General features: G+C 37.8%; 1 protein-coding gene and 1 pseudogene across 1 annotated transcript; one reads left to right on the forward strand and one right to left on the reverse strand.

Annotated features, from left to right (window-relative positions):
- Positions 1-1,039: 1,039 nt before the first annotated feature.
- Positions 1,040-2,335, reverse strand: LOC125938206 (non-histone chromosomal protein HMG-14-like; annotated as a pseudogene).
- Positions 2,336-8,745: 6,410 nt separating this feature from the next.
- GLYATL3 (glycine-N-acyltransferase like 3) lies at positions 8,746-23,332 on the forward strand. The gene is made up of 5 exons (XM_049653793.1): positions 8,746-8,823; positions 13,005-13,112; positions 13,850-13,976; positions 18,666-18,792; positions 22,837-23,332. The coding sequence occupies exons 1-5, from the start codon at positions 8,746-8,748 to the stop codon at positions 23,261-23,263; spliced, it is 867 nt and encodes a 288-aa protein (XP_049509750.1). The 3' UTR covers positions 23,264-23,332.
- The last annotated feature ends 4,073 nt before the right edge of the window (positions 23,333-27,405 follow it).

The raw sequence follows: 27,405 nt of genomic DNA on the forward strand, positions 1-27,405 counted from the left end.
CTATTTATCTCAGAGCATCCATTCAAGGTTATTGCATGTCTGCTGGAATTTTTATTCACCATTTTTACTGAGTAATCAGTTCTTCACCATGCATGAACTGGTCATATTACCCTCTTACAGCTTTGAAAAGTATGTGATCTAATTTTGAGAGGTCTACAGTATCTTCTGGCACGTGGCAGGCAATCGAAAACATACACAATATTTTCTTCGAAGACTAAATTTTGGTATACCCTTTGTGACGAATTCAAGAGTTAATCACAGACCCAAATAAAAGTAAAATTTAACTGTGTGGGGTCCCAATAATTCAGATGACTGTCCTATGTAGTATCCTCACTCAGGTAAGTTTTCATATGCACAGACCATGACAGCTATGGAACACTTCCTCTCCACAAGTGGAGAGTGCCACTTGCCACAAACTTTCAAGGCTAAAACATATATATTTTGGAATGGCAGATAGTGTTCATATATAGCATAAAAGAAGCAAGGTAAACTATGATTTGGAAGGTGAATGGGTAGCCTATACAGATATGTGGCAGAACTTAGTGCACTGTCATTTAAAATTCCTATCTTATAGGAGCCCTTCTATTTTCCTCAACTTTCAGTTGGGCATATGTTTAACAAACAAGTTTTGTTTAAATATGACTCACCTGCACTGGAACCTAAAATTATAGGATTTACTTTCTTTATTTGGTTGGATAGAATTTCCTGGCATTCTCAACCAAAAGATAAATGCAGGTGCACCTGTCAAAATTAGTATGTAAATCGTTCAGGTTGGCTTAGTTTTCAAACAAAAGTCTTCTAAATCCTCTCATGTTTCACTCATTGTCAAGAAATACTCAACTTTGAGGAAGGGAGAGGAGAGAAGGAAAAGAGCAGAGAGAAGTTCAAATTTCCCATTTGGGCTTCATCATGTACAAAGTAACTTGAGCCATTTTTGTATTCTAACCAGCTTTTCTTAAGAGTTGCTGCCATTGAATGTATTTCATTGCTAGTAGACCAACATACAACCACTTTATCTTGACTTAGATGTTTGCTCTCATTAAAGTGACCTGCTGTTATCAAGGCTATGAAATTGTGTAGCAACTATATCCAAAGATGGGTTGATAGCTGCTAAAATTGGACAAAGAGGAAGATGAAGAGATGACATTTTCAAAATTCAATAAAACTACTATAGACAATTTCATTTTTTTCTTTCATATTTCAGTTTTTATTGCTTGTTCTGAGGATCAGTACCGACAATTCAACTTGTATACACTTCTGAATGTATGTACCGAAAATCTAAAAAATCATGTACTTGTGATTCTTTTCTAAGTTATGCCAGTGACCCTCCAGCTTAAAATTTGGAGCCAAACTTTCCTTAACAGTATATCAAGTACCAATATCTTCAAATATTGATATGCTGTTACATTGTTAAGTCCCATTAATTCACAATTTGATATACTACATACTCAAATTTTTAATCTTGCACAGCACATTAACAAAGTTACTAGGAAACTGGACTACTATGACCAAGAATGTTACGGAATTCACAAAATCCTGACGGGGAGAGCCAAGATCAAGGAGTGGCTTTCTTTAGGAAACAATTCTACCAAAAACAACATGGTAATAGAAGTATAATTTAAAATGTTCAAGACATATTAAATGCATGACTGACTCCAAATTGCCATTTAGGATGCTTGTTTTTGTAGTATATAAAAACTACCCCATCTATGGAATGTTAAGCTGAAACCCAAGACAATCAGAGCCTCCCATATTCAATATCCCACTATTTCCTGGTTGTACCAAAAAATAAACAACCAGCAAATGACTTCACTGCTAAAAAAAAAAAAAAAAAAAAAAAAGCATTTACACTTAAAAAATGGGCTAAGTTGGGATTCCCTCCTTCTTAATACTTAAAAAAATACTTAAAAAAAATATATATATATATATTTTAGTAGTTTCTAGAGCTACTAAAAAACTTGGATTTACAAAATAGTTGATGAAAGTATTCCTGTGATCTGTACAGGAAGGGAGACAGTGGCCACTGATAAGACATGGGATCTGATAATCAGACTTGGCTTTTTTCTCTCCTCCCTCATCAGAGGCTGGACTCTCATTTTTAGTTTCTCCGTTTTCTGCAGGTAAGTCATTTTGTTTCTTGCTGAGCCACTTTAACCTGTTTTCCCTTTGCTCCCCTTTTCCTCTTTGCACTTTTTTGTCTCAAGATTTATCCTTTCCCGCCTTTTTTGGCTTCAACTCTTGCAGCCCTAGGTTTTGCAACTGACAACCATGCCGACCTCCTCTTGGGCTCCTCCTTTCCCGCCCCCTCGGGGGAATTGACCTTCCTCCTGGGCATCCTGGTGGCGCGGCCGGTGCGTGCAGGTGCCTGTGGGCCGCCGCACGCCCAGAGCCTTCGCGAAGCTGGGCTGCCTGGCCGCTGTCGCTCCTGCTGCCTCCCGAGCTGCTGCGACCCGGCCAACAATTTCATTTTTTAATAGAAGTAAATGTGCCTTAGTCAATTTCATCCCATTTCCAGCCCTAAAGAAGACCTTAAAATTAAGGTAGGTTTTTCAAATGGGGAAACAGGGCTATATAACGATAATAGCAATGACAAAAATGGCGTTTATTGATGTGTCCTGTGTGCCAGGCACTCTTCTAAACCAATTGGATGTATACGTGCATTTATACCAATGTTTAATCCTAATAACACTAGCGATTAAACCCTATAATGGCAACTATTACCCCATCCTGCAATGAAAAATCTGGGGCTCAGGGAGGCTAAATACCTGCCTCAAATACTCTTGCTCAAATAGTAAGTGATAGAACTAAGAAGTGAAAAATAGTAATTTTGACTTAGGGATTTTCTGATAAGCTACAAATAGAAGAGGCTCCTGAGGCTGATGAGCGCATCCTGTTTACAACAACGTAAAAATCCCTCTATTTTCCTAGGTATAATGATACTATGTGTTATAATGATAATATGTATGAATGTGGGTTTGCAGAAGAAAATCTCTTTAAATTTATCTTATATTAGTAAGCAAGCTTCCTCCTCCCTTCTTTTTCCTTTTAGTCTCAGGTTAACAATTCACTTTAGCTTGATGGACACATTTCAAATTTAATTACCTTCAACCAATGTAGTTTTCCTGGAAAGGTAATATGCTGTGGATATTTTTACTTATGGCAAAAAACAAAAACAAAAACAAAAAACACCTATTCTGCTTAGTTTTTTATTTTATTTTATTTTTTCTTTGAAAAAAGAATAGAAGTTTCTATTTCAGATACACTTGAGAACAGGATGAGGTGTAAATCTGGGAAGACATTTATATGTCTCTCAGAGGCTATAAATCACTTGATCCTTTTTAAGGTTTTTTTTTCCTGACATTGTACATCACATCTAAAACAGTTTCCGTTAGACAAATAACAGTATCTGTTCCTTTTTTAAAATTGATTTTCCTCAGATAATATTTAGAAGAGATTAGATTTATATAGTATCCTTACAGCCATGAACAGATATATTGCCATCAGTCAATATCTTAAAAGAAAAAAAGTTATCAATATAGCCAGATCAAAAACAGTCTGATTTTGACATCCAGTAACTGTCATCTAATACAACTTCTCCAGTCATTTTCAAGTACCAGCTAACCATTGTGTTACTTAAATAAGCATCTTTAAGTAAAGAATGCCCTGATTTTCCCCTCATTTAATCTTGACTTTATAAGACATAAGTTGGTAACCAGTATCTTCCCATGTGACCACATTCAGATTGAAACATTCTTCATATACCACTGAGACATTCGTACTATTTATTATCCCAAAGCTCAGGAATTGTGCTGTGGGAAGACATGCCTGTGTAAGTTTTATATGGCGCTTGAAATTGCAGCCATTTGAGAGAAGGGAGTAAACTCTGACTTTTCATGTAAAAGAATAGGGTAAAAGTATCAAAATTTCCAAAAGTACTCTCAATTCCACAAGTATCCTTTTTAGAGACTACCCCTTTGTCAGCCTTGGAAGTTTAGGGAAGCAAAATCATTTTCTTCAAAACGGATAAAAATATATAAGGGGTCAGTGCCTCTCTGTCATTTACTTACTGTACCCCCTTCACCTGGGTCCCATTCCTTTTTATTCTGTTTCACAGGATCTTAACAGATAGATAGATTTTGTGTCTAGAAAATGTCCATCTCTAAATCAAGATAAGTATCCACTGGTTTCTACACTGTAAGTCTAAATGTGATAGAAAAAAGAGACGGAGTAAAAATACTCATGCTGTATGTGTGATGATTTTCACCTGACACCATAAGCTCCTCCCCTTCTACAGGTGTGGACACTTTTTTTCCACTACCTCCTTTTTCCACTAAGGACTAATTAGGGAAGTAGGCTTGAAGAATAAACTCACCAATTACGGAAAAGAAACCACTACCCTGATGCAAACTGAACTCTCCATAGCAGGTAAGCATCTGTTCGTTAAAATTATAAGTTTCCAAATCATTAATTATAATTGAAAGAAGAAATGGGAGAAATAGAGGGGGAAGGTGAAATTCAGCATTATATAGGAGGAATAAATCATAATCAAGTTTACAGGAAAAGATGTTTTTGTTTTTTGGTGTTTTTGTTTTTGTTTTACTGTTGTAAATTTTGATATGTGGAAAACAAGCATTGCAAAATATTAAATTACTTGCACTGATAGGGGCACTACTAGAGAAACAGATAAGAGAGGAATCTCTAAACAGAAAACCTATCGTCTGAAAAATAATTACTACCATTGGATCACAAGTGCTTTAAAAAAATCTCTTTCTTCATTAACAAATATAGTACCCTCTCTGTGTGTACCCAAAGGAGAAATGTCTCTCTGATTTTAATATCACCAGTATTTGTCACCCTGCAAAATTTGTGGATTGAAAGAGTTCCTTAGCCTATAAAGGTATATTGAAGCCGGATCAAGGAGGGTTTTGATAATGTAGAACTTAGAGAAATTCATTTCGAGATATTACAAGTGAAAAGTCAAGCAAATGCTATGGTAAAGAGCATATGGATAATTTTATGGACAAACTGAATCACATAACTACTCACATTTGTTTCTCTTGTGTTAGCTGCTCGAAAGCTTACAGTACAAATCACCTACTGCGAGTACACTTGATTCTCATTATTTGTGGTAGCTATGTTTAATAAACACAGGGAACACTGTCTTAGTGAGTTCTGAACCATCGTTTCCAGGGAAAATAAAAGATTAGGTTCCTGAAAGCCTCTGGTCACAATATTTTCATCAGCAGACCAACACATAACGTGGTTTTTATGTATTTCTGTTTAAAGACATTAATATGTATTGTTGATTTATTACCATTGAACTCACAATCAAGAACATTAGAATTCATGCCTGAAGAAAGCATATGTAAAGCATGTATTTTCTTGGTAAGACACATCACAGTCTTTTTGCACTCAGGAACACAGCACCTAAGTACAGTAGAACCTTGGATTGTGAGTAACTTGTTCTGTGAGCATTCCACAAGACAAGCAAACATTTGTAATAAATTTTAAGTTGATAAACAAGCGATGTCTTGCAACACAAGTAGTACAGGATCCCAAATGTCACATGATCACCACTGAGCCAATGGTTCTTCTCTCTCTCGCTCACTGTGGGGTTGTGTGTGATCGTCTCCCATGGCTTGGATGCTCGGTCTCTGGCCATGGTGTTTGGCAGAAATCAGTGATTTTTCAGAACATTGGAAGGTGCCCCCAACTGGTACTAGTATACTTTTTGTTACTTCAAAGCACCTATGGACAGTCCTTTACTTTTCCATATAAGAAGCTTATGAATTCTTTGCTTCATTCTAGGTCAGGCTGCCTGCAGATATAGACCCTTTCCTCTGCTGCCTTATTGCCAGTTACATTAAATACAGTATATGACAAGTTTATTAATACTGTATTGTAGTCAACATCTGTTAGTGATAGTGAAAGTTGTCATACACAATAACCCTCCACTCTCTTATCTCCTTCACACCAGCCACAAAGGTTTGCAAAGTAAGTGGATGTTAATGTATTTATTTTTCTTTATATTTTGTATCTTCTTTATTGTTTTGTATTATATTACAGTATTGTAATCATTTTTGTATGAATATTTTGGGGTTGTGGAATGAATCATCTGAGTTTCTATTCTTTCTTATGGGGAAATTCACTTTGATATACAAGTGCTTTGGATTACAAGCATGTCTCCAGAATGAATTATGCTCATAAACCAAGGTCTTACTGTACTCTGCTTGGGGCCATTTTAAACAGTGAACTCCCAAAACAAAAAGCACAACCTGCAAAAGAATGTGGAACAAAGAGATCACATAAAGGACATGTTTAGAGTATGAGAGTTGGAACAGAAAGTCAGTTTCTGCAACTTCAGCTGACAATGTGGGCATTGGAAATTCAAATTTTTCACCATTCTGGGAATAACCAAAAATGACTGTGAAAGCACTGTCAATATTGATTTTGGGGTTCACAGATAAATTTTAGCAAGTAGGTAAACTCATAAATATGGAATCCACAAATAAAGAGGATCAACTCTATATGGAGAACTGTACTCCATATGCTTTGCCTACTGGCCTCACTCTTGACCCCATATTACTTTTATACCTCTATTTTCCCCTTGCCTGAATGTTCATTTAAAGTTAATTTTCCTCATGTATTTTACTTATGTGTATAAGGGTTTTAGATGCTTTGGGGAATAAACCAGACAATAAATCAGCAAATCAGCAACAAGTACTTGGAATTCCTACTCTTTGCACTAGCTACTTTGCTATGTATCAGGACACAAAAACATCTCTAGACATCAAATGTAATGAGAGCTACATGATCAGTTTCTCTATGAAATATGTTATTTCACCTTTTCTCAAAAAATATTGCATTACAGTAAAGTGATATATTTAACTTGAAGATCTATTAAGAAGTTAAAATTTTACTCAGAGATAGCATGAGTGAATGAAAAGTCAAGCAGATACAAGGGTGAAGAGAGGATGGCTCAACTTCTTCTTTTGCTCAACCTGAGCTCTGGAAACTGTTTCTGCAAAGCTTCTAATATTGACCCAGGCTATGAGTACTAAGCTATGGTCCAGAAGCCTGATTTTCTGGTACTGGCACTCAGTATCTCTTCTGACTCCCACAGAGAATACAAATACCTCAGGTGTGCCACTCAGCTAACTGGAGCCCACGGGGCCTGGTCACAAGAAATATGATTCTAGTTCAGACTCACATAAACTATATGTAGAGTTTTATGGTGGATTTTAAGTAAATCATAATCAAACTCTGAGTATCTTATAGTCACACAGAGCTGCCACATAAGGAAATCAAGTAGTAGCTTTCTCTATCTGGAAATGTGTTGTGCAGGAACAGTCCACCACAACCCAGAAGCACCAGGTTCTCCTGTCTAGCTGAATTATCTTTGCCATCCCAGTGCCTGACTGCTAAGAGTAAGTGGATAAACTCTACTACATTGAATATAGAAAAACAGAAAATATGTATATTTTTTAATTCAGTCAAGACCTGATTGGGATGTTGAGAAAAAAAAGTTTTCTTGCACGCAGAAATCACGTGATATGGAGCCCCCAAATCTAGAAAATATAATTGTATATGAATGGTTGGATTACATACATTATATTAAGACCCTTTTTTCATTCCTTAATTTTATCTCACTAAAATGAGCCTCACTGGGGCACCTGGGTGGTTCAGTCGGTTAAGTGTCTGACTTCGGCTCAGGTCACGATCTCACAGTTCGTGGGTTCGAGCCCCGCCTCAGGCTCTGTGCTGACAGCTCAGAGCCTGGAGCCTACTTCTGATTCTGTGTCTCCTCTCTCTGCCCTTCCCCCACTTGTGCTTGCTCAGTCACTCTCTCTCCCTCTCTCAAAAATAAACATTAAAAAATTTTTTTAAATAAAAATAATACTAATAAAATGAGCCTCAGCCTTTGCTCACATGTGATTCTTCATCTTCAATCTAGATGTTTCTATGCAAGCTGTTCCTCATAACCACCTGACACTTGACCCACTCAAGTCTTTCTCTGGTCTTTGCCCCACATTGTAAAAAGAAGTTTCCCTACTTAACCCTAAGACTCTTACTCTGAGCTTCCTATCATTCAGCAACTACCTAGAATGCCCTTTACTATATGCCAGGCCCTGTAGGTGATGGGGGTACAATGGAGCACAAAGCAGACATGAACCCTTCCTTCCTTTTTTTTTTTTTAATGTGTATTTATTTTTGATAGAGACAGAGCAAGCTAGGAAGGGGGAAAGAGAGAGAGAGGGAGACAGAGGAGGCTCTGTGCTCCCAACTCATGACCCATGAGACCATGACCTGAGCCGAAGTTGGACGCTCAACCAATTGAGCCACCCAGGTGCCCCCACACTGCCTTCCTTCACAGTCTACTTGAGACAGACTTAATTAAAACACAAACAAATGTGAAATCACAACTGCTATGGTGTCTTAAAGGAAGAGTTGAGTGTACACAGAATGTGTATAATAGCAAGACTTAACCCACTGTAGATACTCACCTCTTTCCAGGATTAGGTCATTAACATTCTCTATTCCCACGTGTTCCCTGAGTGGGAACCCATTCCACTGCCATCGTTTCCTTCCCTCTTCAAAGGGAGCCACAGCATTCCGAACTACACCTGGTGAAAAGAGGATTTCAAGGATATTCCTCAGGAGCTTCAGATGGTAATAAGCAAAAATTAAAACTATACTTTCAAGTTTTTAATTAGGTGTGGAATAATTGCTAGAGCCCTGGAGAAGATGTCGGTGCTAAACTGTTCTACCAAATTACTGATACTGGAAAAAATGCTGAAGAGTCACTTTCCTGAGTCACTCAAGGTATGACACATTTAAGAGTTTGATTTTATTTCTTTATTTTATTTATCTGTGAAATAATGTCAGACTTATAGCTGTTTCCCAAATTTTCCTGATGTCAAGACTTTCTTAGAGCCCTTATTAAATATACTGTTTCCCAGTCCCCTCCTGCCAGAGACTGATCCCGTGCATTGTAGATACGGCCCAGGTAATTATATTCTTGACAGCCACTTTAGATGATGTCTAGGAAAATTTAGGGGGTACTGGACTAGATTATTTCTAAAGCAAACTCGAGTTTTGAACTGAACTTTTTTTTTAATGGCACAAGGGTATGGATTAAGTGGTATTGCTCATAAGAACATAATCTAGGTTCACGATGAAGCTGAGGTTCAGGGGTCATTATAAAGTTTTTCCGATTACTTCAAGATCTTTATTTTTGAAGTTTCTTTTCAGTGGCTTTATTGGTCATTAAGCCTCTATCTGTTGAAGTCTTCTCAAAGTCCATGAGGGCCTGCTGATAACTCAGAGCTACTGTGGAAGATGACATTAATCAAAGATTACAAATAAATGTGAGATTAAAAATACTTTAAGCACTTGGAGAAAAAAAATGCAGAATACAAAGAAATCGTCTGTGAGGGCTGAGTTTCTTGACCAAGGAGATAGCCCTACAATAGTGGTTTTCAAATGTGAGTGGCGGGGGTTATAGTTCAGTGGTAGAGCATTTAACTGCAAATATGAGTGGCATGCTAATAACCCAGAAGAGATATAATGAATCAGGATTTCTAAGGATGGAGACTAGGGAGCTGTATTTTTAGCACACATGCTGGATAATCCTTATTTACACTAGACTTTTAACAAAAGTGATCTGGAGCACCGTACTGGGTTGATTAAATTTAGTCATCTTGCCCTACCAATCATGCTTAAACTGTGCATGGTAGAGAAAATCTGAGGGATAATTTGAAATCTTATGACTAAAAGAGTACCAAATGGACAATCTGACTCAAAATTTCCCATTCTGAATGCAGACACAAAAGTGAATAAATGTTTGGCCAACTCTTTCATCGGAGAGAACTAAAAAGGTTTTGGTGACCTTCACAGGGTCATCTAAGATGTTATGATCATCAAGACAAATAATGGGCCCCTACATTATAAATATTATATTTGGACAGTACTTTAGCATACAGATAGTTTCAATTTATTTTATCCTTCCACCAGCTTTGTAAGATGTCTATTAATCCATTTTAAAAATGATTTAAGTTGGAGTCCAAACTTAAATTAAGTTGGACTCCAAAAGTTGGAGTCCAAAAAGGTTAAAGCAAGGAAAGAATCGAGTTAAATCTCGGTTCTTAGTTCCTTTGATTTCATATCTACTGCTTCTCCCACAGCGACTTAGCTACCAGATGCCCAAGTGCACATGTTGTCTTTTTTTTTTTTTTTTTTGGACTCCTCGTTCATACAGTGCTTGCCATGGGGCTCTGCCCAAAATAGTTACTCAATAAACTTTTGTTGGTTGGTCACTGGCAGCATTATAAAATAATTACTTCTTAATCCCCACCTTTTCAAATCTTATTTTTTAAAGACCTCTGAATTCGGATTAGTTGAGTTGGTCTGAATGGTATATAATCATTTTCAAAATATCTTTCACACTATCTCATTTGAGCTTTATAAAAATTTATTAATCCCTCTAGAATATTAATACTCTGAATAGGCAGGTGTTTACATTATGATTTTACAGATGATGTTACTAAATGCCTTCCCTATATCTAAGTGCTAGAGTTCAGATTTAAATCCAAGTTATCAGATCCTAAACTGTGTGGTGTTTGTTTGTTTGTTTGTTTGTTTTTAATGTTTGCCTCTCATAACACCATTTGAAGTAAGACTTAAAGAAATGAAGCATGTAGGCACAAATCAACGTCTTCCTTGTATAATCTTCTCTTTCATAGCTGCTTAGCTTGGCACTCTCAATTACTCGTTTTCTATACACTAAAGTCTCTTTTTCTTTGACACTCTTTATCTTACTTCAATTATTTCATTGTTATGTAATGCCTGACTTGGGTTCTGTGACCATACTTTCAAAATACCCCTTCAGTTACACGCGGCCTTTAAAGAATAAAAAAGATAAAAAATAGTCTTATTGTACACACTTCCTCCATTTTTTGGAGGCCATGGCTCTGTATTCTATAATCTCATTTTTTTTCTTTTTGTTAAGATTTTGTTTACATTCCAGTTAGTGAATATACAGTGTAATATTAGTTTCAGGTGTACAATTTAGTGATTCCACACTTCCATACAAAACCCGGTGCTCATCACAAATGCCGTCCTTATTGGCCTGGTGCCATCACCTATTTTACCCATCCCCCCACCTACTTCATCATAGTATTTCAGTGATTAAATATTCCTCCAAATTTTCTCCACAAACTCCAACTGTTCATTCCTCCAGCATCCTTACTTCCCCTAGCTACTTCCCTCTCCTCTCAACACTCACCCTTTAAACAGAACAGCTGTTAGAAGAGTTTGTTTCTTAGTTTTCAACCAATGCGAAATCTTGCAGTTGGTTGCAAATCTCTTACAAACAAGTCATGTTGGTTGCCTTTTTTCTTTCACAATCTGAATATTGGGAAGATTTTTTCCCTTCTATTCTTCTAAGCATTCCAAGCACATCTAAGTTCCATTTTTGAATAAAGATGTATGGTGTCTTCATGGGAATAGACATTTTAATAAGCTTATGCCTATATATATGTAGGATCAGCAGCCCCAGAATTTAATGATTAAGGAAACAAGCATGACCCTTCCAGGTGGCTTTACTTCTCAGATTTTCACTGTGATCCATGTTGCACATTAGTATTAGCCAGACTAAATTTGGAAAGAGATGGTCTATGAGAAGACTTGAGTGAGGTCCCAGGCTGGGTAAGACAGAAGACAGTTGAATAATGTTGTTGTCATTGAGGTGAGTGATTTGAATAAAGATGTGATGAAAGAGGTAAAATGTAGGCCCTTAGAATTTAAATTGGTTTTCACTGAAGTATAACACATACTAGAAAGTGTACATAATTATGTAGCTCAATGAATTTCCATAGAACAAATATCTATATAACCTGCACTCCAGTCAAGAAAGAACATTACTTCAGGCACGACTTCTCCTTACCCTGCAAAGCTCTTTTCCAAACACTGCCTTTCCCTGTTCCCCAAGAGTAACCGCTATCTTGACTTCTAAAGCCATAATTTGGTTTTGTCTGTTTTTGAATATAATGTAAATTGGATCACAGTAAGTATCTTTTGGTGTCTACCTTCTTTTGCTCAACATTAAGTTTCTTTTTTTGTAATCCAAAGTATAAATGTGCCAACATGTATTCATTTTTTCCACTGTTGGTGGACACTCCAATTATTTCCAGTTTTTATCTGTTATGAAGATGCTGCTAGGAGAACTAGCCTATAGCTCACTCTCCTCAGTCTCCACAACTCTCTCTTCTCTGTAAACACACATAACATATGGAAGTTGTTTTGTAGGGCAGGCATCTTTGATTCTTAGTGGAGACTAAATATGAAAGGCCACAGAAGGGAATTCGAATATTCAGTACCGTTTAGTCAACAAGTAGTTGATCCACTGTATCAGACTCCATGGATATAATAATGAATGAGACATAGTTATGACCCTCCGGGAATGCTTATAGAGCCTTGCTCCATCAAATCTGAAATGCAGGGGTCTTTTATTCGGAGAGGGGGTTACCCTCAGTGATGTTTAATTGTAATTCAGGGTTGAAGGAGTCATTGCATTTAACAGGTTATTTTCAGAGAGTATAATAAGCAGCAGAAGTACCTGAGGATCAAAATTATCTGTGGAACTTTTAAAAGATATATAATCCCTAAATCCATACATCAGATTCTGATGCATTCTCTAAGTATTTATTATGGCCTATGTGCCAAGCACCCATCGACTCCCCGTTGTTTTGGTACTTCTCACTGCTGTATGGTAAAAACCTAAGTTTGGGGAGTGTTTTCATAGGCTTTCACAGACTATCAGTTTTCATGTACAGTGATGAAATAACAAGAGAAAAGTTTGTATGTGTGCGTGTTGTATATATATGTGTGTGTACATGTTTATAATTTCCCTTCTCATGGCTTCAGTGAAAGAAGTGAAAATTGTAACATGTAACTGGAATAGTTAGTAATGTGATTGGCTTGTCTCTCTGGGTTCTCTGGCTCAGGTTTATGGAGCTGTGATGAACATAAATCGTGGGAATCCCTTTCAAAAGGAAGTGGTAGTGGATTCATGGCCAGACTTCAAAGCTGTTATCACCCGGCGACAGAAAGAGGTACAGTTTTGAAACGCCAAAACATATACGAGTTGACATCAACTAGAAAGAAAAGATTAGGTAAAGGGGATATTATAACTATCATAGCCATGTATGTTAGCTTAACACGCTACACATGTCACCATTAGTTTCTAATTTTACTGGCTTTGGAGTATCAGACATAGAAAACCACTACTCTAAATGTGTTAAGTGCTTCTTTAGTGTTTCATAATCTCTAGAAGCATGAAGCATACATACTTGTGCATACTAGTTCTTCCACTGGTTAGATGATTCCTTGTGACCGATGACTCTGGGTCATGTGGATAAATATCTAAGAAGGTTGAAAAGGATGACATCTGCCCTGTTCTGCCTCAAGACCAAAGAGAAGCTCACGTGATCAAAGGTGTGCTGCTCTGACCACACTAGGAAAGTTCTGAGAGTTCCATTTGATTCTTGTAGGCGGCTCCATTAAATTATATGCATTTCATTTTTGTAAATAAATAATATCCCAGAAAAATGTGAAATATCTTAACACTTCCCAAATACCACAAGAATTCTCAAGCAAAAGTTCCAAAATTTCTGTTTCTTCCCTTTCTACAGTATATTAGCCACATTCCCATCTAGCCATTGTTTATAGATGGCTAACTCTGGTAATGGGAATTATCTAGACATATGCAGCTAATGGTATCTAATCTATCTAGGATTTGGGTTACCTAGAGGATATATTTATGTTTTTATGATTATGTCTTCCATCCTAGGCTGAGATGGATAACCTGGACCATTATACTAATGCCTATGCTGTGTTCTACAAGGATATCAGGGCTTACCGACGGCTGTTGGAAGAACATGATGTTATCAACTGGGATCAAGTTTTCCAAATACAAGGTGAGATAGGTGTGAGTCTAAGCAGTCTTTTTTGTTCTCATTTTTGTCATGTATGTTAGATAGATATGACCTATATTAAGTACACAAATTCATATATATATATACATATATACATTTTATATAGTTACAATTTGTGTACTACAGTTTTGTGAAAAAAAAAAAACAACTCATGTTTTACTCCTAATGAGGCTTGGCATTGGGGTATGTGGAGGCCATTTAAATGAGGCTGCTTTTAGGTGACTTTTTTTTCCCTCAATGTTACTGTAATATGGATATCAATGAATATCAGCATATTTTTATTTATTACCCTTAATCATTTCCTGTCACAATCTTTTAAAATGACTCTAACTTAAGTATAAGCCAATAGGTAGGTCTTCTCTTCTTTCTGAAGCAAATGATTCTAGAAAGAGATAGTTAACTGATCTGCATAGGTTATCCTGACATGATTAAAATAAGAGTATATTTGAGCTCTGAGGAGACAACTGCATGGTTATCAATGCTAGTGGAAGAACTTTTAGCCAAGACAAAAATACATTCAGAGTTTCCAACAGTGTGATGGGGGCACCTGGGTGGCTCAGTCAGATAAGCACCCAAATCTTGGTTTTGGCTGAGGGCGTCACCTCAACGTTCATGAGTTCAGGCCCCGTGTCGGGCTCTGTACTAACAGCATGGAGCCTGCTTGGGATTCTCTCTCTGTCCCTTCCCTGCTCACTCTCTCTCTAAAAAATAAATAAACATTTAAAAAAAAAGAGTTTCTAATAGTGTAGATGGGCAGTTTCAGCTTCAGTATATCATTTTTTCAACTTTTCATACTGACTGGTGGGTGATACAATCAACAAAGTTACTATTTCTAACTATTCCATTGAAAATGAGTTTCTTGATCATGTGACAGGAAGGCGGGGTCCCCCATGTTAGAAATTTAAAGTCTGGTAATTTTTTTTCATCAACAAATAGCTGAAGCCCTCTCATAGGAAAAGTTTCTATCTACCTGCAAACAATGACTTCCTAGGTGTCCACAATGGTTTGATGTTGATCTAGCTATGTTTGAGGGACAAGGCAAGCCCAGGGCCTCCCTACTACTCTGCCATCTTAACTACTCCCTTCAACCTACAAGCAATGACTAATGCATATTCATAACCTAAAGACTTGGGGTGTTTTGTGAAATCCATTTGGAAGTGCTCAAAATGACCGTATAGTGGAAGTTCTAAACTGTCTCCCAGCTTTACAGACTTACCCCAATTATGCTGGTTAGAAGTGAGACATGGTTCTACCACTCACTTAGCCAACCTAGGAAAATTTTCTCATCATTATTACTTTAATGTGAAAATGAGTATCTCTTCCTTGGTGTGAAAAATCATGGCAGTAACTGTATACATTATGGTGTTATAGGCCTACTATCCTTAAATCACCTGAACCCATCATTAGGAAGAGAACATCCAGAAGGATGTATTTTTTTTTTTTTTTTTTTTTTTGCCAGTATTTTTTTCCAGAAGGCTGAGCTGTTAATCATGAGTCAGTTATGGTCATTTAAATTGACACAACCATCTTTCCTGAAGTTTGATGGGGACAGATGTAAGTTAATAGTACCTAAAATAACTGGAGTGGTAAAGGCCCCTCATTTAGTATGTAATCAGTGCAGGCATCACCTTTAGCTTCTGATGTGGCCTCTTGGCTGTAGACTTCTATGGTACGAACTATAATCTCTTTGGAATATTGATTTTTTTCAATGTTTATTTATTTTTGAGAGAGATAGAGCATGAGCAGGGGATGGGCAGAGACAGAGGGAGACACAGAATCTGAAGCAGGCTCCAGGTTCTGAGCTGTCAGCACAGAGCCCAACGCGGGGCTTAAATCAACTGTGAGATCATGACCTGAGCTGAAGTCAGACGCTTAACCAACTGAGCCAACCAGGTGCCCCTCTCTTTAGAATATTGAATAGCTTCTGAGAAGTCATCAGTATCTTTATCTATTTTTTTTCATCTATATTTTTTTTCATGAAATTTATTGTCAAATTGGTTTCCATACAACACCCAGTGCTCATCCCAAAAGGTGCCCTCCTCAATACCCATCACCCACCCTCCCCTCCCTCCCACCCCCCATCAACCCTCCGTTTGTTCTCAGTTTTTAACAGTCTCTTATGCTTTGGCTCTCTCCCACACGAACCTCTTTTTTTTTTTTTTTTCCTTCCCCTCCCCCATGGGTTTCTGTTACGTTTCTCAGGATCCACTCTTTATCTATTTTTAATCAAAGCATCTAAAAAAGTGCTGCTTCCATAACATCCCCAAATCATGAACAACTTCAGAAGCCTATCTACTGCCATAGAAATGGTCAATCTTTTATCTTATGCCACAGAGCCACTGTTGGGCTGCCTGGATAGATTAAACATTAGGCAGCGTAGCTACCTTAGTGGTGGGTGTTCAGAGCAACAGCACACTCTGCCCAGGAATGCCTTTGTCATTTTTAATCTAAGAGCCATCCATAAACAATATTAAATGACGGTTAACCCACTAACCTACTAGAAAGAGCCAAATTCCTTGTGTTGGCCTTGCAAAGGCCAGGAATAAAGAAGTATATAGCAGACAGACAGACCAGGCCCTTTTGTTCACTACTAGCTGCATGCACATGAGAGAGTTTGTTGACATGAGCTAAAAGTTGCAGAAGCCTGCCCACTGTTACTATACTCCAATCAACTGTGGTTAAATGGCCTGAGTTCTGTCTTACCCAATGAACAACTCCTGCCTTTCGAAGGAGGTAGGATGGATGAAGGCAGGACAATTAGTGAAAGTTCCTTCTGTGGGAAAGGAGAAAATCATTTGTTAAAATGGTAGTCTATACAATGGACAGAAGGACATGGTCAACAATACCATGGAAGGATAATCAGCAGAATCCAAACTATGGAAATTCTACCCAGCAAACTGGATTCTTTACAAATAAATTGAAAGAATTTTTAAAGGTGGGTGTAGGAGAGCTAGGCACTGAAAGAAAATCTGTAAATTATTTACCAGACAAAAAGTGGACAAAATCTAAGAGTGTTTAAGGACTCACATTTGCATAGTAAAACTTACAACAAGGATGTGATTGTCATAAAAATGATAATGGTTATTATTAGAGGAGAGTGAGGGAATTGTGATTGGGAGAGTATTAAATAGAAGGGGGTAAGTAAATTTCTTTGTGGCATTAGTAGTACTTAAAATAATCATTAAGCTAAGCGTTTGTTATATCATTTTCTCTGCTGCATCTTATAATTTAAAAAGGTTTTTCAAAGAAATGTTAGTCTAAATTTCATAAAGAATTAGTTCAGTCTAATTTAGGAAAAAGAAATTCTGTTTGAACTACCATACCCTTGGTTAGCACAAGCTGTTTTTTTTCCTCATAGTCTTTTGAATTACTTAGATGTAATTTGGGGCTATTCTATGGGATTCTAGCCACAGCATCTATAATTTTTAATAGCATTAACTTGAAGACCTGCTTATCTTTTCTTAGACTTAACTCCCTGAGGGAGAAGCCAAGGCTCTGATACCAGACTGTGTTCAACATGGCTTTCCATTCCTGCATTTATGTATTCTTCAAGAAGTGACTTACTGGAAGGAGGGAAAAAGCCATTAGATATGGGTGGAAGTGGGAAAGTCAATTTCGAGGGGATCCGACTAATGAAGACCCAGACTGGAAAGGAGAGAGCCAACAGGATTTTGGAAAAGGAGAGCAAGTCAGTTCTCAGTAAACAGAAGCTAACATTCCAAGCAATGAGCTTCATCGTTGATGAACAGAGACAGTACCATTCTTGTCTCACTGTGACACAGTGCCCAGCATAGGGCTTTACATATGACAAGTACTAAATAAAGATTTATAGATAATATAGTATAGCTGTGATAAATGTGTAGGATACAAGTAAGTTTATACCTTGATACTCCTACGTTTATACCTTAGGAGTATAGTTTATACCTTGATACTCCTTTTGGGGGAGGGGATTTGTTATTGAGGATATATTTTTTTAAGTTTATTTATTTATTTTGAGAGAGAGAGAGAAAGAGAGCTAGCATGAGTGGGGGAGGAGCAGAGAGAAAGGGAGGGAGGGAATCCCAAGCAGGCTCCACACTGTCAGTGCAAAGCCCAACATGTGGCTCCCTCTCCCCAACTGTGAGATCATGACCTGAGTTGAAATCAAAAGTCAGACACTCAACTGACTGAACTGCCCAGGCGCCCCTATACGTTGATATTTCTGTAACAGGAATCTAGGACAAGAGGCTGGAAGAGTCTTTAAGTCAGAATGACATGCCAAATCAATTTGAGCTCTTTTATACTTCTAGCTGTATATTTGATTGTAGAATTTCATAGTTATAAAATTTCTCTTACCTTAAAGAGTGTAAGATCAGTCTGGAAAGTCAGAAAAATCAAGAAAATCCCACAAGCAATTCCAAATTCCTAAGGGATATTCTCATCAGAAATATTAATGGGAGACCATGATCGTGATGAACAATATGATGGGGATTTGAAAATCCCACACAATGTTTGAAAATCAGGCAAGGAGTAACTGTAATAATTCATATGTAAGTATATAGTGGTTAGGATAATGCAAGGTGGCAAACTGGTGGTGGTGATGATAATTAGTATAAAAATACTGCAACAAATTTCCTTTTTGTGTTTTCAAATAAAATACCCACATTTTTCATTATTTCTTACCATGTACAGGGCTGCAGAGTGAATTATATGATGTTTCCAAAGCTGTTGCCAACTCAAAGCAGTTAGATGTAAAGCTAACCTCCTTCAAAGCCGTTCATTTTTCTCGTCTTTCAACTCTGCCGAACACCAGTTCCCTGTATGTAAACTAAGTTTCTACATGTGGGATGGGACTTACTATATAGGAGTACAAATAGTAGTACCTAGAATACATGGTATTTTTAAGGAACATTTGGGTACCTTGGATTAGAGCCACGGGGTCTAGATTTGTCTGTGTGTGTATGCGCCTGTGGATCTGTGTGTGTTTAATTGTTTCTGCTGTGCTTGACTGCTCATAATTTTTTGCAAAATCAAACCGGAGTCTTTGTGCCTAGTGATAAACAGACTCAGGAGTCCTGTATTTTCACAGTATACACAGAAAAATCATTCCTGTATGCTCCTCCTGCAGATAATTCTAACTAGCTTCTGTTGTCTGAGCCCAAAGTGCTTTTTTTTTTTTTTTTTTTTTCATGTTTCAAGGATAAGGGTAAATAACTGACTTGTGTGGAGCTCTTATATGCCAGGCACTAAATGTTTTATGTATATTATGTCTAGATCCCTTTAACTGTGGAATTCCCTTTTTGAACAGAGTTTAAGTAACACACAGGAGTAAATTGCAGAGCCAGGAAATAATTCCTGATTCTGTCTCCAGAATCCAGTCTTCAAAAGATTTGTTACTTTGTATCTATATTCTGTCTTTCTCACTGGGAAGCCCTTGTTGTGCCATTTGCTAGTTACTTTCCTTTCTGCTTCATCTTTCTGAGCCTCAATCAATTTCTTCTTTTTGAAAATTAACCTATAATATCTTCCTTACATGTACTATGTAAAGAAATGAAACATGATATATTGAAAAAGTATCCACCTCAGTGAATGTTACTTTTTCTTCTATGGAGTATAGTGAAGGAATTTTTGAGCAAAACAAGACAAAACCTAAAGAAGAATGAGCACTTTAAATCACATAAAGCAACTGGACTTTACTTTTATTTTACTTTTTTCAGTTATGAAAATTTCCAAGTACATACAAAGGCTGATAGACTACTATAACGAACCTCCCATCAATATATGGCTAATCTTGTTTCATCCATACCCCATCTGCTAATTATTCTGAAGGAAATACCTCAGAGATTTGCCCATTAATTCTTAAGTATTTTAATATATGTCTCCAAAAGATAAGGATTATTTAAAACACACACACACACACACACACACACACACACACACACACTATACTAATATCACTTCTGTGTCAGGGGTCCCCAGGACCACCCACAGGCTCACTAATTGGCTAGGAGGACCCATAGGACTCAGCATACATACACTCCAAAGCAAAATCAACAAAGAAAAAGGTGCATTGGCAAAGTCCAAAGGAAACCAGGGACAAGCTTTCCAGAATCCTCCCCAATGGAGTCACACAAAACACACTTGATTTCCCCAGCAGTAAGTTGTCACAACATATACAGGATTTCTATTGGAGGCACCCTCTGTCTAGCACATACCAATTTTTTAGACTTCCAGAAGGAAGGCAGGTTTTCATCATAAATCACATTGACTGTTACAAACAGGCACAGTGAGTTTCAACTCCTATCAGGTCTGGGAATGGCAGGACACCGGCAGAAATCCAAATTGCCAGATACCAGCCAAGGGCCAACCTGGCAAGCAGGCTTTTCTTTCTCTTCCTTTTTTTTTTTTTTTTTTTTAATGTTTATTTATTAATTTTGAGAGAGAGACTGACAGAACATGAGCGGGACAGGGAGAGAGAGAGAGAGAGAGAGAGAGAGAGAATCCCAAGTAGGCTCTGCACTGTCAGTCTTGAACCCAACATGGGGCTCAATCTCACAAACCATGAGATCATGACCTGAACCGAAATGAAGAGTCAGACCCTCAGCTGACTGAGCCACCCAGGCGCCCCACAAGCAGGCTTTTCTAAAGATAGAGTCCTTAGGTCTGCTGCACCAGCCCTTTGCTCTACAATATCTTAAAATTTTGTCAGTATTTCCTTAAACCAGTCAGTAGTTACATTTCCCAAACTATCATAATACTTTTAGCAGTTTGTTTTGAATAAGCACCTAAATAAAGCTCATATATTGCAATTGATTAATCTCTCTTTAGGTTTGTTGTTTTTTTTTTTTTTTTTGATATATGGGTTCCCCGTTCATCTTTTTTATTTCTTACATTACTTTTTACTGAAGAAACAAGGCTATTTTTCCTTTAGAGTTTTAGAGTTTCCCAGTCTGTTTACTGTCATATCCCTGAAATGTTATTTAAAAATTTTCTCCATCCCCATTCAGGCCTTTTAAAATCGGATTTTGATTTAAATCGCTTCCCTTCTGAGGCAGTTGGGTGGCCCAGTCGGTTAAGTGTCCAACTCTTGATTTTAGCTAAGGTTATGATCTCACGGTTGTAAGATCAAACCCCACATCTGGCTCTGTGCTATGCTGGGCATGAAGCCTGCTTAAGATTCTCTCTCTCGGTCTCCCTCCACCCTTCCCTCCCCACCTTCACCTGGTGTTCGTGCACAGATGCTCACGGGCTCATGCTCGCTGTCTTTAAAATTAAATTAAATTTAATTTAATTTAAATTTAAACCAATTGCTCCCTTCTGCATTAGGAAGATACTGTCTTTAGCACCTAAGTCATTATCAAACTTCATATACTCTTAATTTGGATACCCTGCCCTTCAGATACACGGTCATATATGTAACTACTAAGACAACTATTCCTAAAACACTGGTCTTAGCAATGTTTTTATTTACAGTGACTTCTCTGCCTTAGGCTTCTCAGCCTTTGTTTTTCCGGGCATCTGGCTGGCTCAGTTGGTTAAGCTACCGACTCTTGATTTCGGCTCAGGTCACGATCTCACGATTCATGGGATTGAGACCTGAGTTCAGGCTCTATGCTAACAGTGTGGTGCCTGCTTGGGATTTTTTTTTTCTCTCTCTCTCTCTCTGCCCCTCCCTTGCTCTCTCTCACAAAATAAATAAACTTAAAAAAAATAATAAAGTTCATCTTCAAAAATTAAATTAAGAATTCTATTAAGCCAGTTATTGCTTGTATTTATTTATTTTTTACCCAAGCTTAGTGGTTTGACAGTTGGCCCAGTTCCAGAGCCCGTAGTATGCCTAAAATGTGAGCTAACACTGCAGAGCCACTAATGAAAAGAAAACACAAACTTGTACTTTATAAAGATCATATCAAGAATGGCATTAGCAGTCTCTTAATGAACATACAGGATGGTCTTATGACATTGATAACTTCAAGAATGAAAACAAATTCTGAGGCAAAACCAGCCCCATAGGCTTAACTAAGTAATCCCATCTCAGTCCTTAGTAATTGTACCAATTCCTATCTTTTTATCTCAATACCATGAACTTTTAGACATTTTTCCAGACCTTTCAGGGGAAGGTAAGAAAAACTAGCATTTCTTGAGCATCTATATATTCCTAGAATGTTCAGCAATTTGTATTTCTCTTCTGGCCATGGATGCAGAAAGATGTAAGTTTTATACTACTACTTTATTTTTTTAACCAAGGAAAAGATTAGGGGCCCAAGAATCTGGAGTTGTTCAGGTTTCAGAAGGGTGTCAACAGACTTAGGACTTTATAAGAACAAGTTGGCTGGGGTGCCTGGGTGGCTCAGTTGGTCAGGCATCCAACTTTAGCTCAGGTCATGATCTTACGGTTCGTGGGTTCAAGTCCCATGTCAAGCTCTATGCTGATAGCTCAGGGCCTGGAGCCTGATTCTGATTCTGTGTTTCCCTCTCCCTCTCCACCTGCCCCTACTCTCACTCTATCTGTCTCTTTCTCAAAATAAATAAACATTAAAGAAAAATTAAGAACAAGTCAGAATTGTTTTACAGAAAAATGAAATACTTGCCCTAATCTACACTGAAGACAATAAGAAATAGGCATAAATTTGAAAGGAAAGACTTAAATTTGATATGAGTATTTTGCCCTATCAGAAATGAAACCCTAAATGATGTTCATAAGTGGGAAGTGACAGATTCTAATTCATTGAAAATATTTTGGTATTTGTTAAGCACGATCTCTGGAATGGTTTCTCAGTCTGAATCAGTGGAGAAAGTGAAGCAGCTGTTTGTATTCATATGATCCCAAGTTCACGTTCCTTCTCATGTTGTTTTCTTCTAGAATGGGTTCTTCCCCACAACTGACTTACCTGAGTGTTGCTGACGCTGATCTTCTCAACAGGACTTGGTCGCGGGGTGGCAATGAACAGTGTCTCCGGTACATCGTGAACCTCATCTCTTGCTTCCCCAGTGTATGTGTCCGCGATGACAAGGGAAACCCAGTCTCTTGGTCTCTCACAGATCAGTTTGCCACCATGTGCCATGGCTATACCTTGCCAGAGCATCGCAGAAAAGGTTATTGCAAGCTGGTGGCCCTCACACTGGCCAGGAAGTTACAAAGCCAGGGGTTCCCCTCTCAGGGTAATGTCCTGGATGACAACATAGCATCTATAAGCCTCCTGAAGAGTGTCCATGCTGAGTTCTTGCCTTGTCGTTTTCATAGGCTTATTCTCACCCCTGCAACTTTCTCTGGTCAAATTTACCTCTAGCCCATTGAAACTCCAGGAATTTTCTTCCTTTCCCTGAACACAGATATTCCCAAGCTGCCAATGAGGGGGAAATTCAACCTGGAATCAGAAGAATCTTGGGTTATTGAAAACATTCTGGAAAAGATACACAGGATCAACCTGAGAAGCCTTAAATCTTCCTGTCTCAGGTTTCTACAGTAAATAACTAGGGGTCAGAGATAGCTATGGCTGAGAACAGGATCATTATCTTCCTCTGGGACCCACTGCAGGAAAAAGGTTCTAAATCCAGCAATTCTTAGCACAATTGCAGAAATGACTGCATGAGAACAGTGATTTAACATGTGAGCATGTGGCTACAGCTCTATTCTTGCCCCTCCGGCTTCTGCAGTGTATTTTTACAGCCATACCAATTCCCTACTACCATAAAGAACACTCCCCTGTGCCTGCCTCTGCTGTGTCTCCCTAAACCGTTCCTATCACTTCTCACCCAAGTTGTCTGTAGAATATCCTGCTTTTCCCCCTTTAATTACTGGTTCTCCATTTCTGCTTACAGCTCTAGCCTATGGTTCTTCCCTGGGAATGTTCGAATGCAGTGGTTCTCACATTTTAGTGCACTTCAGAATCACCTGGAAGGCAGGTTGCAACACAGATGGTGGAATGTCTCCCCCACAACCCCTGATTCAGTACCTCTGGGGTAGGGCCTGAGAATTTGCGTTTCTAAAAAGTTCCCACTGCTCAGTTGTCTTGGATTGAGGAATGAAGATGTGGGCATTTTAAATACTAGAAACAGAGGATGTCTGTGGGTGTGAACGCAGATGCGCATATAAACATTTTCACAGATACACACATCTATATATACATTCCTTTCATATTTATATATGCATATGTATAAACTCATAGAATTTTGATAAGATGATAAACTTGCACTGAATATGAAAAATTTAAGGATCGGGGAAAATAAATTACATCTTCAAGATAATATAATCAGTGTTAGATGTCAAACCAGAATCCTCTTATTTTGATTTCAATCTATTTTTTTTTTCACTAAATCATGTATCTTTTTCGTAAAGGAAATTTAAATGCTTAAATAAATACTTTCATTAGTCTTTTATCATTATTTTTTTTAATTTGGTTTCCAATTACTTGTGTGTGTATGTGTGTATGTATGAGTGTGTATATATATATATATATATATATATATATGTATACATATATATATATACATAAATATAAATCTTCCAAGGACTGCAAAGGAAGAGGTAAGCATCACAAGCTGTGTTCTCCCATTTGCAATACAAGCAGGCAGAAATACAATAGTTGGATTTGTCTAGTCTGTATAAAGTTGATTTAGCCATACAGAAAATATTATTTTCTTATCCCAACAGAGGTCATAGAATCCCAACTACAAAGATAAAGGGAGATTCAATTTTAAGTGTTTATTCTGAGAGAAGTAAACAAACTGAAATCATTTTAATAAAAAAAACAAGACTCCTTGGGAGTAAATATATGCTTATTTTTACTCAGCCATCCTGAGTGACTGGTTACCTGGAAACTTATCCTTGGTCCCAAGGGAAGAGCACCAAGGAATCAGAGTCCATAAAGCTCTTGGGGGAATATGGTCTAGGTTCTGCCCCAGGGATGCTTATTATGTTCAGCATTGATTAAACAAGGGTTATTCCTATCTGGTATATGGCAATAATATTATAGCCTTACTTTATTCTTAATAATAATTGCCTACAGTTTATTTAAAATTTAACGGTGTACTGATGGTTGTGCCAAATGTAGATATATATAACTTAATCTTTGTGAAGGATAGGAATTATCTTATTTTGAGAATTCTGGCTCAGAGGTGTTAGGACTCGGCAAATGTTGTATAGGTTTTAAGTGGCCACATCATGATCAGATCCAGATTTTGTCATATTCTGAAGCCTGTACTGTTACTCATTATGCTAATTGGCCCCAAACAGCTTGAAACTCTTTGGGAGCGATTACTCTTTTATCTATCTAATTGCTTTCTGAATTTTTCACCACCACCCCCGCCCCAAAATGGGCTCCGTATTTTGAAAGAGATTTTTTTCCATCAATTTTCACTGCAAGTTTATATATATATTTTTTACTTTTATTTTCCAGATAACCATGTTGGATATAATAGTTCAACTTTCAACCCTGTTTCTAGCTCTTTTAAGGAATGTGTGGAGAAATATCTGGAGTAAGGAGAGAACGGCAAGAAGAAAGAGACTCAAGAAGTAGGAAGGGACTGGGTCCTTAATGCTGACTTAAGAAACTTCAGTATGACATACAAAGTGTTGAAGAGTTTTAAGCAGACTATTCATCTGTTTGTAAATCAATCGGGAGGGTATTGCAATAGTCTAGGCAAGAGGTGATCCAAGTTTAGTTTGGCTTTGATGTAGGTAATGATGTTGGTGAGAAGCGAACCATTACCACAGGTATTTAGGAGGAAAAGGTGTCAGGATTTCATGGCCACAGGATATACTGAGACAGACATGTCAAGAATGCCTCCTTGGTGTCTACGGTGTCTACGGTAGGTGTCTATGTTGTGAAACCCGTGGCTGGTGGTGTTTTTCACTGAGGGAAGAAGTGCTGAAACAGCACCAGATGTGAAGCAACTGGGAGCAGAAGGGATTGTTTGTTCAGTCTGGGGATGTTGAGTTTTGAAACCTATTAAGTGATAGGTTCAAGTTGTGTCTCAGGGAAATTGTAACAGAGGTTTAAATTTACGAGTAGTAGGATCATAGATGGTAACTGAAGCCATGTATTTGGCTGAGCATGCCTAGGAAGGGGCCTTGAGGACATCAACAATTTAAGGTTGAGTGAAGGGGAAGGTTCTGGAATGGGAAAGAGAGTAGCAAAGGCAGGAGGAAAGCCAGGAGGTGACTGTCACCAAACAGAAAGGAGAAAAATATCAAAACAGGGATGGTCAATGGTGTCAAATTATGCTGAGAGGACAAGAATAGGTAAGGAATGAAAAGTTTACATTGCCCTATCAAATATTTTAAATACATGTACGAAAAAGAAGCCAGAAACAAGAAGACATGCGGTATGATTCTGTTTGTATAAAGTTCAAAACCAGGCAAAATAAATCTATAGCCTTAGAATTTAGGAAGCAGTTACCCTTCAGGATGGCAGCAAGAAGAGGATGGAAGTGGCTTCTATTTCTGGTAATGTGCTGATTCTTGACCCAGGTAGGTCATGAAAGTATGTTCACTCTGGGAAGCTCACTGAGCTATAGAATTATAATTTATGCACTCTTCTGTATGTATGTTACACTGCCATCTGAAACACCTATTAACAGAAAACAGACCAATTCGGGGGGCAGGGGGACACATATTCCCTTCACCCAAGAATTCCACTTCTAAAAATATCTTACTGGGGGACCGGGGTGGCTCAGTTGGTTAAAAGTCCAACTTCGGCTCAGGTCATGATCTCACGGTTCATGAGTTTGAGCCCCGTATCTGGCTCTCTACTGTCAGCACAGAGCTGGCTTCGGATTTTCTGTCCCTCTCTCTCTCTTTCCCTCCCCTGCTCCCTCTCTCTCTCTCTCCCTCTCCCTCTCTCTCTTTCTCATGAGTTCACATTAAAAATGAGTCCACATTAAAAAAATAATAATAATGTATCTTACCGGTATAATAGCAAGTCTACAAAGATTTAATAAAAGGATTTCATTATACATTGTTCATTAAGATTAAAAAGTAAACTAAATATTTTAAGTAACTCACTGATTAAATACAGGGCAGCCATTCAGTGAAACTCTACAGAACACCAGAAAACTGCTTGATATGGAAAAGATGTACATGATAACACCAAATGCAAAGCAATCACAGAAAAGTCTGTATCATCTATTTAAAATTCAACTGTGAAGAGAGGAAATCGTAGGCAAATAGTTCTGAAAGCAGCATAAAGGCTTTTACTGGGAAAAGAGGAGTCTGAAGAATGGTAGCAAGTACTTCATGGTGTGCCCATGGCTACACATGGTGAAAGGAGTCAATATGGGTAACATGCTCAGCTCTCCTAAGACAGGTACTTGTCCTGTTTTGCAAGGGTCTGTGTAGTTTTGCAATAATGAATATTCACCCTGCCTAAGAACAACTAGGGGAAAATACAGAAGGACGATTGAGAATTTAATCTCAAATTTTCGGAACAAC

This window comes from Panthera uncia (assembly GCF_023721935.1).
Source record: "Panthera uncia isolate 11264 chromosome B2 unlocalized genomic scaffold, Puncia_PCG_1.0 HiC_scaffold_24, whole genome shotgun sequence".
Lineage (NCBI taxonomy): Eukaryota > Metazoa > Chordata > Mammalia > Carnivora > Felidae > Panthera > Panthera uncia.

What these genes read in the sequence shown, in the direction of transcription:
- GLYATL3 (XM_049653793.1), top strand. Translation starts at nt 8,746, where the DNA reads ATGTCGGTGCTAAACTGTTCTACCAAATTACTGATACTGGAAAAAATG. An exon ending in ACTTTCCTGAGTCACTCAAG is followed by an intron (nt 8,824 to 13,004) that starts GTATGACACATT and finishes TCTCTGGCTCAG; the next exon opens with GTTTATGGAGCTGTGATGAA. An exon ending in TCAAGTTTTCCAAATACAAG is followed by an intron (nt 13,977 to 18,665) that starts GTGAGATAGGTG and finishes TACCATGTACAG; the next exon opens with GGCTGCAGAGTGAATTATAT.